The sequence below is a fragment of the Garra rufa genome, chromosome 12 (genome assembly GCF_049309525.1).
Source record: "Garra rufa chromosome 12, GarRuf1.0, whole genome shotgun sequence".
Classification (NCBI taxonomy): Eukaryota; Metazoa; Chordata; class Actinopteri; order Cypriniformes; family Cyprinidae; genus Garra; species Garra rufa.
In genome coordinates, this window is record NC_133372.1 from 37898201 (window position 1) to 37917133 (window position 18933).

Below are 18933 nucleotides of genomic sequence, written 5' to 3' on the forward strand. Positions count from 1 at the left end.
GGGTGAAGTATCCCTTTAAAGTAATACATATACACTTTAATAACAAATAAATAAATAAACACTTATTAAACCAATTTACTTGCACTTCAGAGCATAACAATTTTGCAAGAAGACTGCATGTTATTACTTTTCTTAGAGACCAGAATTACAACAGAAAATAATGAAACTGGATGAAAAAAAATGTATAATAAAAATTCCTGTAAAAGTGGGTACTGCCATTTGTAAATTTTATGGGTCTGGCTTTAGGTCTCATTCACGTCCAGCTATTTTTAGCTGTACAAACAGCTTGTTCTGCTGCTTGATATTGCAAATTGGTGTCTTACTATATTATTTTAATTAGGAGAACACCGTTTACTGCTCGTTATAATTCTTCTCGTTGTTTCCCTATAGCAGATAATGAACCAGAAGTCTCACCCATATTACTTCTGTTTTGAGGAAAACGGTGGATGGATAGAGTCTGTAGAAACTGTAAAAAGAATATTTTTTAATTAGTTTTTTGTTTTGGAGAACCACATTTTTAAAAGTAGTTTCTCTCTGTAAACATACAGTAGGTTTAGCCAAGGTCTTTGTAGAGAGCACATTGTCTAACTGATTTTTACAGTTGATTAATATTTGGCTTGAATAGCAGCTACTATCTCTGCCATCGTCCTGGTAACCACACTGCTGCATGGTCCACTGCTTACTTAAAAGGAATTCTTTTGAAAGGGCAGTGAAAAATGATTACAGCTCACATTAGATACATTCGCTCATTCAGGATCAGGTTTCCTGTTGCCATATGGCCAGAAAAAATCTGAGCCGGCTGTGGTGCACTGTCAATATCTCACTTTACAATGTCTCACTAAAACAGCACTTTTAAAAGGTGAAAACACACGAGTGGAAACATTTGCCAGCGACTGGGTGGATACTTGGTAACAACATAGGGAAATTTAGAGGTCTTGATTCAGTCATGCTGGGGGAAATGAAACACACCCAAGTACTTAAAAAATCTTTAATCAAACATACAAAAATATCATCTTGTATTTTTTTCAATAACAAATATATGTCAGAAAGCAAAACATTTTGTAGCAATTATAAATAAATATTAAAGCTGCAAGCAGCATTGAGCGGGGTTCGAGTATTTAAGGCCTTTATGGCTTCTATACTGTTAGGGTGTTGGCCAACATAAAATATATGGCTGACACCAGAACATATCCATTACGAAGAATACACTCACAAACACAAACATACACAGAAATGAAATGGTTAAACTATTGTGTTCATTAAGCATGATTACAGAGACAGACAGATGCACACATATTTTGTTGCACATAAGAGATTTGTACAATAAATGATAAGTGACAACATGCTTAAGTCTTGTGTTTTTAAGATTTGATATATCATTGTCATGTTTCACTGTAATCATAATCATGTGTAATTGTCAAATATGATATATCTGTATAAATTAAGTTTTAAACTTTGGCTAAATGTGATTTGAAAAGTTATAACAGTGATTTAGTATCACTAACATATAAATTCAAAACTACATAAAGCCATTAAACCCTACAAAGCACTGTTCTATTAACATGTGTAAGCCCATTAGTGGTATTCTACTGCCATCTAGTGGCTATAGTTGTAATTTTATTGAAATAGAGGTGCATTGTTTTTAAGCTTTATAACTATTAAATTGCCTTTTTTGCCCAGTGTCCATAAACATATGCTTGTTTTGAATCATATGATACATAATTTTACTTAGGTTTGTGAATTTTTGTTTTATTTTAATATTTGTAGACTTTAATCTACACTAGATAAAAAAGCATATTATGAAATGGCTCTGTTATAGCTGTCCAAATGCAAATTTTCAACATTTTTTTTTGATAATTATTGACTACGAGAGTCTGGAGAATTGTACTGCACTGATTTTATTGAGTATGGTTTGAAAACCCAGGACGAGTTCACCAAAGTATGTTTTTAAAATGATCTCACGTATTAAAAGAACAGTTTGATTGACAACATTGGTCCTAGAGGCAAAGTTGTTCAGAATGAGGAGATGTATCATATGATATGAAGATATAGTGTATATGTGAAGATATTGACGTTTAATTGGGTTTTTAGTTCTATATACAATAGAAATATCATGTTTTTGACACCTTTTTAACTGTTATAGCGCCACCTATTGTCCGATCTTCATGAAACTTTGCATGCTTGTTAAGGGTCATCTGCTACATGTTGTCCCCCATTTTTGTAAGGTTTTGAGTTTTTGTTTAGGTTTTATAGGCTTTTGGATATATATTGCCACGCCCCCTTTACTAAATGAGCCCATTATAGCCAACCAAAGGACAAAATTCAACATTTTTTTGATAATTATTGATCTAGAGAGTCCAGAGAATATTACTGCAGTGGTTTGATCCAGATCGGGCGAAAAACCTAGGACTAGTTCGCAAAAGTAGGTTTATAACATATTTGTGAATAATTAATGAACGATTTGATTGACAGCAATGGTTCTTGAAGCAGTTTTTCTCGGCATGAGGAGATCTATCAAATGATATGCATATTGTGTGGATGTGTGAAACGCCGCGCGATTCCATAGCCAAAAAAACTCGTTAGCGCCAACTAGTGGCCGATTTCTTTCAAAATTCTTACAGACCTTTAGGGCCGTGAGTCGAACATGCCCACCGAGTTTCTTTCTGATTGACCTCCGTTAACCTTGTCAAATAGGTGCTCAAACTTCATTGGCCAATGGCGGCCATGTTTTTTGAGATACGCCAATGTCCTTATAGACCCTTGTGCCCCTTTGGTCCAAGAGTCTACATACCAATTTTCAAGTCGATCGGACTAACTGCTGTGTATTTATAGCCAAAAATATGTTTTTTCCGTCTTATAGCGCCACCAAGTGGTCAAGCTTCGCAATTTGATTTGATTTGACCAAGGATCGAGCTTGTACACATGTGTACCGAGTTTGGTGAAGATATCTCATTCCGTTCAAATGTTATAGCCATTTTAGTAAAATTGACCCCTCACTTTCGAACGTTTTGGTGGTCCTTTACGACCGTGAGTGAAAAATGCAACTTTTTTTTGATAATTATTGATATTCAGTGTCCAGAGAATATTCCTGCACTGGTTTGGTTCCGATCGGGCGAAAAACCTAGGACTAGTTCGCAAAAGTAGGTTTCGGACATACGTCCATTTTTCGGGGTCAACCGTGCGTCGCAGCTCAAAAATTTTGTAATACACTTTTGTTCGGCCTGACCCAAGGAACGCAACGATGTAAAGTTTTTGAGTCTACGACAAGCGGTTTACGAGATTATGGCCAAAATGTCAAAAATTTTAGTTTTTTGCGCTGTAGCGCCACCTATGGTCCGATTGGGCTGATACTTTGATAGGTTCTCCTCGATTTTTGCTCTATCTTCTGACCAAGTTTCAAGTCTCTAGCACTTACGGTTTGGGCTGCACGTTCAGTTTTACGGCGGAAAAATAATAATAATAATAAAAATCCTAACAAAAACAATAGGGTTTCAGTGCTACGCACTCGAACCCCTAACAATATCTAGTTTATAAAATACAACATCCATGTGCAGGAATAAGGCTACAGGAGCAAAGGAGCCGTCCGATTGTTTGCCCTGTGGTTAAGAGTCCAGAGAAAACACATTAAGGACAATAAACATGACACAATAACACATTAATAATTATTAATCAAGACTACTTTGCAACTAATGCCAGAAATAACTGAGAACTAATGAGTGCATTAGTCATTGGATGAAAACATATAAGCAAATGAAGATTTACATATGGGTGGATACCTTGAGCTCAGACACTTTGATTTAGCAATAACTCTTCTTTTGTCCTCAGTTCTTCGCCAGTATTGTATGAACTATGCAGCATTATCAAACAAGGAGATAAAGTCATTATAATACATAATTTATTGGACACATTCATTTTTTGTTCATCTTCAAATAGCCATCCGCTCCGCATGCTGTTTGAATGTAATTAGTATCTGGTCAGACATTAGCTCGGCATAGTTATTTTTGTCATTTTGCTAGCAGCACCAGACCTCCTTTTCCTTTGTGACAGCACACCTTTTAATTAAAACTACGGCTCATTATGTACCCAGACGATGTACTGTAATACATGCTCACAAGGCACATCAGCAATAATTTACTTGAGATTGAGATTGTTTGCTATTAACTCATGATGAGCATGCTGGGAATTGCTGGAAAAGGTTAAGGGTGGGCACTTGTACGTGGACTTTATGACTTCTTTTAAACCAGTACAGTGGGTCACACTATGTTTTATGTTACTGCATGAGTTTTATTAGCCCAAAAGCACATCTTCTGTTATTGTACAAAAGAATCAAACTAATAACTGAACAAAAGCCACAAATCAAGCACAAGAAGAGCTAGCGTCCAGACTGATAGTAAAAACATAAATCAAAGTGGGTGTGTATATTTCTTGTTGCAACACCTTATGAAAGGTGAAAAAAGATTATTGCCAGGAAATGGCAAGAGAAAACATGATGTTAATTGTGTGGATGAATGCAAGTGTACAGCAGCATGCAGTTGAAGCGGAGTGAAAGTTGGCCATGCTGAGCTCAGCTGCACTACAATTACTTTAAATCAACTGACAGATAAGAGCGTGTTCACACTTGGTGTCTTTTTTGACAAGAAAAGGTTGCTTTGATAAAACAATATTTATTTGCTACTTGCTAGTGGTTACATTTTAGTTATTAAATGATTGGTAAAAATGTGTGAAAAACATACAATTAACCCCTTAACTGTCGCCCCCATTTTTTAAAATAGGCATGAAAGTGCACTATCCAAAGTTCAATTGTTGTAATTCATGAACACTTTGGAATACAGATCTAAGGTTGGTCTATTTTTAAAGAAGACAATCAGCAGATTATTGCAGAAGTGGAATTTAAAAAAATAAATAAATAAATAAAAATAATAATAATAATAAGTATCAATAAATTATTGAAGTTTAAATTTACTGTAAACAAAATGCACTGTACAATTTATTATATTTTATATAAAATACATATTTCACATAACAGGTTTTATTTAATTCGATATCAAATTGAAGCCTCACATCTAAATAAGTTATGTTCCAAATTTGAAGTTGATATGAAAAAAATTAAGGTTCCTGTGAAAGTTTGTTTAGGGCGTTATACCACAAACAGCCACCGGGTGCCATCCAAATGCCATATATATTTTTGTCAGCATTTATCTGTCACAAAAGTCTATTTTTTTCTGAAAATTTTCAGTCAATCACAAAATAACCTCTAAATATGCAATCCTGAGAGTCAGACCTTTTCAATGATATGTTTTTTGACAATATGTAAAAAGTTGTGATTCTAAAAGACCATAATGCATTTTGTAATATGACACCGCTAAGGGGGAGGAGACCGCCAAACCATATTAAAGTACCATTTCCATGGTCAAGCAATGGAATTGCCGATTACAAAATGGTTCAAAATGGTTTTCACCAGATGATTCTTGAGCTTCTAAGCTTTCAAATGATTAAATCCCTCAGCAATCGGCACGTTCCTCGCGTTTAAAATAAAAGAGTGGCGGTCCCATTGAGAACAATTGAAAAAAAAATATACGCCTGCCATGAGAAACAGCGCTTTGGTGGAAACGTGGCCTGACAGTGATGAAAGCAGCGTTTTACTCAAAGCTGAACTTTCTTCAACTCTCGGTGCCGAGAAAAAACGGCCGAAAGCTCAGAGCTCAGTGTGAAAAAGACGTTCAGTGCTCAGCATGCTCCTGGCATTTTAAAAAATGCAATGCTCCCATTGAGAATAATTGAAGAAATAAGCTGCATGTCCAACAAAGCATTTTTAGCTGGTTGAAAATACCAGGTGCTCAGAAAAAAAATGCCAAGAAATAAACGTTCAAACGTTCAGCGCGAAAACGTTTCTGCACGCTCTTGGGGTTTAAAAAAAGCTGTGCTCCCATTGAAACTATGAAAAAAAAATACACCAGCCTCGGGAAAAAACTCTTTAGTGGACATGTGGCCAGACAGTGATAAGTGCAGCATTTTACTCAAAGTTGAACATTTTTCAACTCTCTGCACTGAGAAAAAATGCCAAGAAAAAAACGTCTGCACTTTCAGTGTGAAAAAGACACTCGGCATTCGGCATGCTCCTACCGATTTTTTAAAAACAGTGGTGCTCCTTTCTTTAACTCTCAGTGCCAAGAAAAAAAACGCCCGAAAGCTCAGAGCGAAAAAGACGCTCGACACACTTCAAGTTTAAAAAACGCCACTGCCGGCATCTTTTCCTGCAGCTCAGAGCGTCTTTTCATGTAAAAAAAAAGTTCTACTTTTCTAAAAAAAAAAAAAAAAAAAAAAAAAAGCTTTTTGACAGCTGACCAGAAGAAGGTGAAGGTGGCGTGGGCGAACAAACATGTCTGTTCGCAGGTGGAGATTTCATTCACCAGTAAAGAACAAGTGTACTGGACTCACACAAATGTCACCGTAGTCGTATTCAGTTTTCATGTCAACTTCAATTTAATTTGGATGCGCTTTCTGAAGCGACGCTTCCCCGGTAACACACTGCGGAAGTTGCTGCTTCGCTCGGTTAGACTAAAAAAAATCTGAAGACCTGCTACAAATGTTGGTAACCGAAATTCTACCCAATAACTTCAAAGCCTCTTTCTCGACAATTTCTGCACCACACAGCACTAGGCTGCTGTTTTAGCAACAAAAGACGCCCTCGGCTGCTATTTGCAAGTAAAACGCTTGTCAAAAAGGACGCTAACTGTGAACACACCCTAAAAAAGCCTGTCTACTTTATCTAATCAAAAAAGACACCAAGTGTTATACTCACCCTTTGTGTTTATAATGACGATATCCCAAAATCAGAAGGCCTGTGGAAAGTAAAAAGATATTACTACAAATTTGTAAAAAATAAAAATAAAAATACCAAAAGCCTCAGAATGGGATCAAGAAAAGTTGTGCATTACACATTTGTTTAATGTGTAAAAGATTAGCATGGTATTCACTGCACTATAAAATAAATGCATTGGAAATCTTACCAACCCCAAAAGTATACACACACACACACATACACACCATTCAAAAATATGGAGTCATTAAGATGTGTTTAATGTTGTTGAAAGTTACTTATGAACACCAAGTGGAATCACAAATACAGTAAAAACTATAGTAAAACTTATCTGTTTTCTGTTTAAACAATTTAAAATGCAATTTATTCCTAAGATACAAAGCTGAATTTTCAGCAGCCATTACTCCAATCTTCAGTAGTGCTTAATATTTTGGTGGAAACCTTTTTTTTTTTTTAGGATTTGTGGATACTTTTTAGGATTCCTACATAAATAGAATGTTCAAAAGAACAGAATTTATTTGAAATAGAAATCTTTTGTAACAGTATAAACATCTTTGCTGTCATCAATTTGAGAAAATGTAGAAAATGGCGGACAGCGAACAAATGACTGAGGGAGGAAATATGTTAATATGGGACTGTCCGCAATTGGTCGTGGGTGTGGTCTAAGCAGTATCAAAACGCCATTATAATTGAGACTGGGATTTAAAAAAGGAGTGAAAGGAGTTTTATCATTGTAATGTATGATACATGTGTCTGTCCACACACTGCTGAGACACATTTGTGACCCTGGACCACAAAACCTGTCTTAAGTCGCTGGGGTATATTTGTAGCAATAGCCAAAAATACATTGTATGGGTCAAAATTATTGATTTTTCTTTTATGCCAAAAATCATTAGGAAATTAAGTAAAGATCATGTTCCATGAAGATTTTTTGTAAAAATTCCTACTATAAATATATCAAAATGTAATTTTTGATTAGTAATATGCATTGTTAAGGACTTAATTTGGAGAACTTTAAAGGTGATTTTCTCAGTATTTTGATTGTTTTGCACCCTCAGATTCCAGATTTTCAAATAGATGTATCTCGGCCAAATATTGTCCTATCCTAACAAACCATATATCAATAGAAAGCGTATTTATTGAACTTTTATATGATGCATACATCTCAGTTTTGTAAAAATTAACCTTATGACTGGTTTTGTGGTCCAGGGTCACATTTATATGCAAACACCATTAAAAAGTGAATTTTGCATCAAATGTCTCATACATATAGTTTAATCCAAATCTTTCATATACTTACAACAAGCCACAGCTGAAGTCACAAACACAGTCACAATCACAATCACAAAGGCACCTAAAAATATCAACATTTGTGTTAATAAAAACATTGAGATACATGAACAAAATAGATAAACACTCAATAGATACAGTATGTGTTGGCCCTCAGTTACAGTAGTGATCACTTCTCTTATTTGCAAGACATAATAAGCCATTATAATCACTGAGTGTAATATCATAGAGTGACATATGTTGTTCGACAAAATACAGTCAGCTCCATCCACGATTACTGTATTACTTTCCCTGAGGGTGATGCAGTCAGACATTTCATTCAGTACAGTGTAAGTATCATTGAATTTAAAGGATGACTCACTTGGTGAAGCATTAGTGGGCTGTTCTTCAATTCTTCCTGCAATAAAATACATCATTAAATAACCATTACTGCATAACAATAGCGTAATTAGTGTGAAACCTGCAACAAACAAACAAAAAAAAACATGATTTTGTGGGCTGGACTCCTTACCATGTAACTGGGTGGAGGCTGTTGTTGTGCCTATTGTTGTGACTTTGTTTGTGGTAGTGCTTGGTTTTGTTGGTGTTATGATGACTGAAAAAAATGAATACATTATCTGCTTGTGCAATCTTCTCCAATTCAACATTTCACATGTTGTGCAAACATCTAGACAATTCAGTTGATTTGAACATAATGTATATGGAATGCAAAACCACTGGAGTAAGATCCAAAGATTTCTGAAGAATGCCATTCATTCACAAATTTGTTTCACATTTTATCTAATTTGATTATGCTTTTAGCTTCCAGTACAAGTGCAGCACTCTTAGCTCCATCTGATATATGTGTCAATCATAAAAATGCAGCAGAGTGTCCCTTGAAATCACCGCAGGAAATGCTGCAGGTCCTGTACTGGACTACATATCACTCATATCATGAATGCACACCTTGGAAAATAAATTCCCATCCATATAGCATTCAAAAGGTTCAGCTTACCTTCAACACAGACAGGAAGGGGAGTCCAGCCACTCTTTTCACACACTGATGTAGCTAAACCTTTCATCCTATAACCTGGCCCGCATTCAAACGTGGCTTCACTTTTATAAAAGTACGGAGGATTTCCTTCGGTCTGCCTACCGAAAGTAATTTCAGGAACTGGACATTCAATAGCTGGGAATAGAAAGGAAACTTGATTGAAGTCCATACAACATAAACATGTTTTTGTTAAGCAGTAAATGCTGGCAGACTGTAATAAACAAAATATAGCACTAAAACCACATCTCAAGACATCTGACACACTGCAGCATGCATGGCATTTCAGTAATGTTAAGTCAACCAAAAAAAAAATTCAAAACAAAATTCCAAAGCATGTTAGAATCCAAGACTATAAAGGATGTTTCCATGGAAAGAAACATTTATCTGCTTTAAGCATAACTGAAATAACAGACAGATGATGGATTGTAGCAATATTTTTACAGATAGATTCATTTTTTTTTATTCAGTTGTTCAATACGGCTCTGTTCAAAAGTTTTGGATCAGTAAGATTTGTAATGTTTTTTAGCCCTTTAACCGTCACTCCCATTTTTGAACATAGATGTGAAAATCCAAACTTACATTTTTGTAATTCATGAATGAAAACATTTTGTAATATGATTTTGATGTACATTTACCATGGTAATGCAATGTCTGATTATAAAATGGTTATCAAAGGATGAATTTTGAGATGTTACGTTTTCAGCGGATTTATAATTTTTTAGGATTTCTAAAGTGTGACAGGGAAAAAGGCAACGAAGAAAGTCTTTTTGTGACAAAGGTTAGAACTCCTGTTATTTTTTGAGTTGCACTCTTGTCATAAATTAATCTATTACTTGTGGTAAAAAAAAAATCTATTTAGGAGTCAATGCTGCATTTATTTGATCAAAAAAAAAAACAGTAATACTGTAAAATGTTAAAATAATGGATAGTATTGGATTGTATTTTAATATACTTTAAAAATAGAATTTATTCATGTGATGCAAAGCTGAATTTTCCATCAGCCATCACTTCAGTCTTAAGTCCTTTAGGAATCATTCTAATATGCTTACACATATAATATGATTTATTATTAGAAATATCTATGTTGGCAACAGTTGTGCTGCTTTTTTTTTTTTTTGGAACCTGTGATACTTTGATGAGTAATAAAAACAGCATTTATTCAAAATCTAAATCTTTTCTAATCTTTTCTAAACTATTTGCTATCACTTTTTATCAATTTAACACATCCTAGCTGAATAAAAGTATTAATTTCTTAAATAAAAATTTACCGATCCCAGATTTGTTAGAAAACATTTCTATTTTAAATAAATGCTGTTCTTTTTAACTCTTTTTTTCATCAAAGAATCCTGAAAAAAAGTATCACATTTTACAAAAAATATTAAGCAGCATAACAATTTCCAACATTGATAATAAGCATATTAGAATGATTTTTGAGTAATTGGGAGTGTTCATTTAAAAGTTTTTTTACACCTCTCACTATTAACACTATAACTCTAACAACTCTATACAAACACTATTAATCTTCCAGCACTGCCAGGCACAGCCATCCGATACTCCCCAGTCTGTATCATAATGGTTCCACAGAAAGATACATCTCCTCCCTAGAAACATCTTTCAACAAATCTGCCACTACCAGTACTATGATGAAGTGGAAACATGAGGATGAGATGATTCTGTAGGGCTTGGAGGAAACAGACCGGGAGCAGTGAGTCACTGAAGGCTCACTACTACAGATCATTTCAACATATACAACTAAGACAAAAATAATCACAAAAGGCCTGAAGGACCTGCTAAACAAGAAGAAGAGGACCTTCAGGTACAGTAGAAATTTACCTAGAGATGTGAGCCAACCTAAATAAACAGGTCAATAAGAGGACAAAACAATAAAATGAAAGGGCAATAACGTGAAAGGGCAACGCAACTGTGTGGCAGGATGAGTTCATCAGGTTGAGTTATAACATGCTGTGCCCTTGTAGTATTCTCACGTTTGGCTATAAGCCAATCATATGTTAGAGGCAACATATTGTCTTTTCTTATTGGCTGTATCACCTGTCAGTATTGGTAATGCAAATGAGTCAGCGTTTGGTTGTGTATCTCTTGCTGAAAAGAGAGTTAGAACTCATGTTGCACAGCTGAATAGTGTGTAAATAAAAGCTTCGTGTTTAAGCAGAATAAGCGTGCATCCAGATCTTTTCATATACACGTTATTATCATAACGGAAACACGACATCCTGATAGTGCTGCAACCCCAGTGACTGAATCCAAATACATGCTCAAACTGGTCAAGGGTCAGATCTTACAGCACCCTTACTTATTCTTTTACTTAGCGATGGGTTTCCAGAGACAAATAATTTGATATTTTTTATTGTGTTTTCCTTCTGGAGCATCAGTGAGCATTTGAACCTTTTGTAATAATTGCATATGAGTCCCTCAGTTATCCTCAGTGTCAAAAGAAGGATCTCAAATACACAAAAATCCTGAAAAACCAAAGAATTTGTGGGACCTGAAGGATATTTCTAAAGAACAGCGGGCAGTTTAACTGTTCAGGACAAACAAGGGACTCATGAGCAACTGTGGATCATTCACGTAACAACACAGTATTAAGAATCTAAGAATGTAAGACTTTTTTAAGAATGTAAACTTTTGAACAGGGTAATTTTTTATAAATTCAACTATTATTTTCTTTTGTGGACTATATGTTTTTACGTAAATTATCTTATTCACGTCAGTACCAAATAAAAAATAACATGCATTTTGTATGATCCCTCTTATTTTGGTAAAATAATTAACATTTTGCAGATTCTGCAATGTGTATGTAAACTTTTGACCTTAACTGTAGAAATAAAAACTTAAATTAAAAAAACTGACCTTTGCAATTTGGAGGTGGTGAACTATATTCCCCGTATTCACCACATGTAATGGAGCTGTTTCCAACAAGGATGTATTCTTCATCACAGGAAAATGTAATGACATCATTAAACTCAGGTTCTTCTCTGGGTGCATTGGTCTTGCCATGCTCAATTTGATCCAGTGGTAAACATGTTGTCACTATAAAAGACACAGTGAGAGAGAGGCTGTTACAACATCTCCGACTTTGAAGTTGCTCATCAGGGTTATCACAGTTATTTTTTTCCTGAAAAGTAAAATAAACATGAACTAAATTAAACTGTAAATGTATTTTATTTCACCAAATTGCCCAGGCAATGTTTTCAGTTTTTTAACTAGTTTAACTTGAGGCATTAAGAAAAACTACCTGATCTCATGATGAAATTGTACCTGTGGGAACTTTTCTCATTTTACCAATAAGTATATATCACTGCAATTTCCAACAGAAATTAACACTAGAGGTGGTAAAACAGTGAGCACTTGTAATTGTTTTTGTGCAAAGTTATGATTATAGCTACATATTTGCTTTCCGTATGTAACAAGCTTGCTCGGTAGTTCAGCCGGCACGGAATTGGACTTAAGATGTGAATCCCGTGAGAAACACGACTCACAATTAAAGATCTTATAGATTTGAGATCGAAAAACAAGCTAAAACGGCAATTGTTTTTATGTCACGTTCGCTTTTAGGTGTAGTGCAGATGGTACGTTTTTTTTAAACGATTTCCGAGATTTAGAGTTATAGCGCCACTCAACAATCAATTTCAAGTCAGAACTGCAGTGACACATACAAAACCAACATCACATAAAACATACCGTATGTACGTTCATCTGTTTCAGGAAAAAAAAAATTATTTTGTGTCTTGTGAAAAAGTTCCCACAGGTATGTTTTCGTCATGAGATCAGGCTGAAGAAAAATTATTAAATGAAAATTTTAATAAATTAATAAAATTACAAAAAATCATTAAAATTACTAAAACTTTAACTAAAATTAAAAAGTAAAGATATAGAAAATATCTAACACTGATATGCATCTATCCAACGCTAAGGACTCACATAAACATTCAGCTCTCCCACTCCAGCCAGAAACAAGACATTGCCTGTGGCTTGTTCCTTCCAGATCATATCTGGGTAAAGATAAAAAAAACAGTAAATTACAAGTACGAGTGCAATCTGGACAGCAGGGGCCGCAGCAGACCTTACCCTATGTCACATACAGGTTGTATATAGGCACCAAACAACGTTCCATCACGGATATTGTAGCTCATATGTGGTGAAGGGTTAGGTTGTCCACAGTCTATCTCTGAAATGAAAGCAAACACAGCAGTTTAGTATAACACATACTTGGGGAACACCCGATTTCCCGAAGTCAAAAGTGAATTACTTTTGCAGATTAATTCCACATCACTCCAGACACCATTCAAGCAGGTAATCGAAGATGAACCGTCCTTTCTCTCGTATCCTTTAGCACACTCCAGAAGAGCTTGTGAATTGTCCGGGAAGCTATTCTTCAGTATGGAATCCGAGGACAAGACAAAATTGCCAGTCAATTCTGGAAGTGGACAGCCTGCTAAAACAACCACGAGAACGGATTTTAGTCAAAAGTTTAGGGTCAGCAAGATTTAGGACTTATGTCTTAAAGGATTAGTTCACTTTCAGAACAAAAATTTACAGATAATGTACTCACCCCTTGTCATCCAAGATATTCATGTCTTTTTTTTAGTGGTAAAGAAATTATGTTTAATTATGTTAAAATATTTCAGGATTTCTCTCCATATAATGGATATGTATGGTGCCCCCAAATTTGAACTTCCTAAATGCAGCTCCAAAGGGCTCTACATGATTCCACCTGAAGAAGAAGGGTCTTATCTAGCAAAACGGTCAGTTATTTTAGAAACAAATTGACAATTTATATACTTTTTAACCTCAAATGTTTGTCTTGTCTCTGTGATGCATAGTCTGTTTAACCTGGGTCAATACAGTTAGGGTATGTCAAAAAAACTCCCATCTAGTTTTCATCTTCAACTTCAAAATCACCCTACAACACTGTTTTATCTTTTTTGTAAAGGGCGTTTGAACTTCTTCGTATGTTAACTTTGTACTTCTGCAGCGATGTAGGACGATTTTGAAGTTGGAGAAGAAAACAAGATGGGTTTTCAACATACCCTAACAGTACTGACCAGGGTCATCACAGAGATGAGACAAGATGAGCATTTGAGGTTAAAAAGTATATAAATTGTCCATTTTTTTCAATAACCCATCATTTGACTAGATAAGACCCTTCTTCCTCGGCTAGGATCGTTTAGAGCCCTTTGAAGCTGCATTTAAGCTGCATTTTGGAAGTTCAAACTTAGGGGCACCATACATATCCATTATATGGAGAGAAATCCTGAAATGTTTTCCTCAAAAAACATAATTTCTTTACGACTGAAGAAAGACATGAACATCTTGGATGACAAGGGGATGAGTACATTATCTGTCACTTTTTGTTCTGAAAGTGAAATAAGTAGCACGGGTATATTTGAAGCAGTAACGAAAAATACATTGTATTATTGTTATTGTTTTTTCTTTTATGGCAAAAATCATTAGGATATTAAGTAAAGATCATGTTTCATGAAGATATTTTGTAAATTTTCTACTGCAAATATATCAAAACCTATTTTTTGATTAGCAATATGCAATTATAAAAACTTAATTTGGACAAATTTAAAGGCGTTTTCTTAATATTTTGGCTTTTTCACACCCTCAGATTTCAGATTTTCAAATAGTTGTATCTCAGCCAAATATTGCCCATACATTAATGGAAATGGCTTATTTACTCAGCTTTTTTATGAAAAATAAACAAATAAATACCCTTATGACTGGTTTTGTGGTCAAATAAACACTTTTATTTAGGACACGTTAGTTTAAAAAGATTTCTGTTTTAAATAAATGCAATTCTTTTGAAATTTCATCAAATAATCCTTAAATATCACGGTTAACAAAATATATTAAGCAGCGGAACTGTTTTCAATCTTTGCCATCAGAGATAAATTACATTTTTTAAATCTATTTGTATAGAAAAGTTTTTTTAAATGGTAATAATATTTAACAATTACTGTTTTCAAAATGTCTTTGATCAAAATAAATGCAGCCTTGGTGAGCATAAGAGACTTCCCAACCTCAACATTACAAAAAATGCATTTTATTTGTATTACAAGTAGTTATATTTATGCACTTGACAATTGTGGCTCCACCTGCAGGAAAGTTCCAATAGCTGTCTTTCCAGAATGATATTTTTCCACTTGACTATTCATTTTCGAGATTCTATTAAAACTATAAAATCAAAATTCAAAGAAACAGACCAGCCCAACCCAAGGTTGTCTGTCTCGTGGTTTAGTTACATCTGCTCAAGAAATTGCTCGGGCTGTTGAAAAGTTTCTGAAGTTAACAAACTGACTTGGTTAAAAAACAATCATTCAAGACGTTTAATTTAAGGAAACGCAGCTTACCTTTCCCCATGGAGACCAATGAAAACTGTAGCAGAAGTAGTGACCAAGCCTTCACCGTTGTCATCGTTACTTGAATAGATTTATTTAGTTTTCCAGCAACAAACACTTGTCGTAGATATATAACAACCGGCGGAAAAACTTAACGGGCTGTGCGCATGAGGATAAAGTAGCGATAAAGATCTACACGGACAAATATATTCTCCATATTAGCTTCATTTGTCACTTTCCCGCTGGAGATAAAAAAGAAAAACTGGACAATTAAAAGGAAAAGGAGCTTTATAGATCGGGGTGGACGACTGAACAGCTGAAGGGAACCTAGTTCACTCATGTTAGAAGAAACACGCCCATTCTGTGACGTATTCTCAGACTGCCCTTTTCCTCAGATTAAATCTGACACTCCCTGTCTGTTATATTTAAAAGGAGTATTTAATCTGTAGCCTGTAAAGTGTGTAAAAATAATTGTTTTAAACAAGTATGAATTTAGTAAGTGTAAAAGTGACAAGGACATTTATAATTCTTTAAATATTTCTATATTAAACAGGCTACATACTGTCCTTCTGAACTTTATCAAAGAATGCTGAAAAAAATGATATAAATACAAACCCTGCTGAAAAAAAAAAACAGCTAAAACGAGCCTAAAATCCAGAACAAACATTTACAAATAATGTACTCACCAAGATGTTCATGTCTTTCTTTTTTCAGTCGTAAATTATGTTTTATGAGGAAAACATTTCAGGATTTCTCTTCATATAGTGGATATGTATGGTGACCCTAAACTTGAACTTCCAAAATGCAGTTTGAATGCAGCTTCAAAGGGCTCTAAACGATTCCAGCCGAGGAAGAAGGGTCTTATCTAGCGAAACAATTGGTTATTTCCGAAACAAATTGACAATTTATATACTTTCTAACCTCAAATGCTCGACTTGCGATGCGCATGCGTAGTCTGTCAACTTTCATCTCGTTATCTTCTTCAACTTCAAAATCGTCCTACATCGCTGTTTTACCTTTTTTATTTTTTATTTTTTTGCAATGGGCGTTTGATTTTCTTTGTATGTTCACTTTGTAAGCAGCGATGTAGGATGGTTTTGAAGTTGGGGAAGAGTTCACGCAAACCTAGACAAGACGATCGTTTGAGGTTAAAAATTATAGAAATTGTCAATTTGTTTGGAAAATGACTGATCGTTTTGCTAGATAAGACTCTTCTACCTCGGCTGGGATCGTTAAGAACCATTCGAAGCTGCATTTAAACTGCATTTTGGAAGTTCAAACTCGGGGGCACCATTGAAGTCTACTATATTGAGATAATTCCTGAAATGTTTTCCTCAGGATAACATTTTACTTGACAAGGGAGTGAGTAAATCTGTACATTTTTGTTTTGAAAGTGAACTACTCCTTTAAGCAGTACAACTGTTTTCAGTATTGATAATGATTAATATTTGAGTAATATTTCTTGAGCAACAAATCAGCATATTAGAATGACTTCTGAAGGATCACGTGACACTGAAGACTGGAGTATCACAATATACTTTAGTAATGTTATTTTTAATGTTTATTGTATTTCACAATATGCATGTTTTACTGTATGTTTAATCAGCTAAACACAGCCTACATTGTGGATGACTTTGAGATGTAAAACATCACAGAAACATCTCCAAAATCTGTTCACGATTAGGAGTATTTATCGTACAACATAAATAAATGAGTGCTGTTGCTATAGTGTACATGTATTTGAATAACAAAAGTAGGCAAATGAATCCAGCCTGGTGAGGTCTTGTCTTCAGTTTTCATCTTGAGTTCATGGAATGTATGAGTCAGTGTAGGGTGTTCCCCAACAAGGGCGTCCCTCATGTAGTTTTAATATGATGATATTTCACAGTGTAACCTAGTCACAATGGCATTTTCTTACTCAGAGCTTTATGGTTACTATTTGCCACACGTCTCACTGCTAACATCAGCATATGGATTTATTTTGAGCGCTTTTTTAACATCTTGCTGTGTTTCAGTCACACTTGGCTAACTTCAGTGTGTGTGGACTTCCATAGAAACTGTGGTTTGGATTGCTATAGTAACTGTGTGTACTTAAGCACAAAAGCTTTTAATGATTCAAGCATCATAGCTCACAGGGAACCCTGACAGAGTTTAACTGCTGATGACCCTTGTGGAAAAAAACAAAACTACCCATCATCCTTCAACATTATGGTAATCACTCCAGAAATGTAATGGGAAATAAATGTGAACTAAACGATAAAGTAAATCAATGTACACTACCAGTCAAAAGATTTTTAGTGTCTTTGAAATAAGTCTTTGAATGCTCAACAAGCCTGCATTTATTTGATCCAAAGTACAGCAAAAGCAGTAAAATTGTAAAATATATTTACTATTTAAAATAACTGTTTTCTATTTGAATATATTTAAAAATCTAATTTATTCCTGTGATTTCAAAGCTAAATTTTTAGAATTATTACTCCAGATGATCCTTCAAAAATCATTCTAATATTCTGATTTGCTGCTCAAAAACATTATATTATTATTAGGTTGAAAAAAGCTGAGTAGAATTTTTTTTTTTTTTTTCTTTGCTGAATAGAAAGTTCAGAAGTATGGCATTTATCTGAAATGGATTTTGTTTTGTACTTTTGTAACATAATAATAATAACATAAATGTCTTTATCATCACTTTGAAGCAGATGAATTTAAAATATCAAAGTATTAATATCTATAATTTATTTCCCCTATATATATATCTATCAACTCAACCTTTTGAATGCTATAGTGTACAATGTACTCACCTGTTTCGAATATTGCTAATAAAAATATTTATAAAAAATGCTTCTTGAACAGCAAAATAGCATATTAGAATGATTTCTGAAGGATATTTTACCAAAAATAAGAGAGATCATATAAAAGGAAAGGAAAAAGCAAAAACAATGCACTAAGACCTGGGGGTGAAAACTTTTGAAAACAGAATGAAGATGTGTTTTTTTATTTTGTCTAAATATAATACTGCCTTTCAGAAGCTACAGAAGTTACTTACATGTTTTCCAGAAGACAAAATAAGTTCAATTTACTCTGATTATCAAATGTAAAAGTTTTCACCCCCGGCTCTTTGTGTTTCCTTTTGGAGTATCAACAAGCGTTTAAACCTTCTGTAATAGTTGCATATGAGTCCCTCAGTTGTCCTCAGTTTGAAAAGATGGATCTCAAAATCATACAGTCATTGTTGGAAAGGGTTCAAATACACAAAAAAGTTGAAAAACCAAAATTTAACTGTTCAGGACAAACAAGGGACTCATGAACAACTATCACTAAAAAAACAGCTGAATCACGTGCATGTATGATCCCTCTTATTCTGCTAAAACAGCATATTAGAATGATTTCTGAAGGATCGTGTGACACTGAAGACTGGAGTAATGAAGTTT

General features: G+C 34.5%; 1 protein-coding gene across 2 annotated transcripts; it reads right to left on the reverse strand.

Moving 5' to 3' along the window:
• Window positions 1-3290: 3290 nt before the first annotated feature.
• On the reverse strand, window positions 3291-15827 carry LOC141347393 (membrane cofactor protein). 2 transcript variants are annotated; one of them, XM_073852405.1, is made up of 12 exons: window positions 15518-15827; window positions 13411-13593; window positions 13230-13329; window positions 13083-13153; window positions 12012-12191; window positions 9105-9278; window positions 8622-8705; window positions 8472-8507; window positions 8121-8174; window positions 6803-6842; window positions 3777-3847; window positions 3291-3596 (listed from the first exon to the last, which is right to left on the reverse strand). In XM_073852405.1, exons 1-11 carry the CDS (start codon window positions 15579-15581, stop codon window positions 3784-3786), a joined length of 1050 nt encoding a protein of 349 aa, XP_073708506.1. In that variant the 5' UTR covers window positions 15582-15827; the 3' UTR covers window positions 3291-3596; window positions 3777-3783. The 2 variants fall into 2 exon arrangements, with proteins under 2 accessions (XP_073708506.1, XP_073708505.1); XM_073852404.1 differs by having other exon boundaries at window positions 13411-13596.
• Window positions 15828-18933: the final 3106 nt, after the last annotated feature.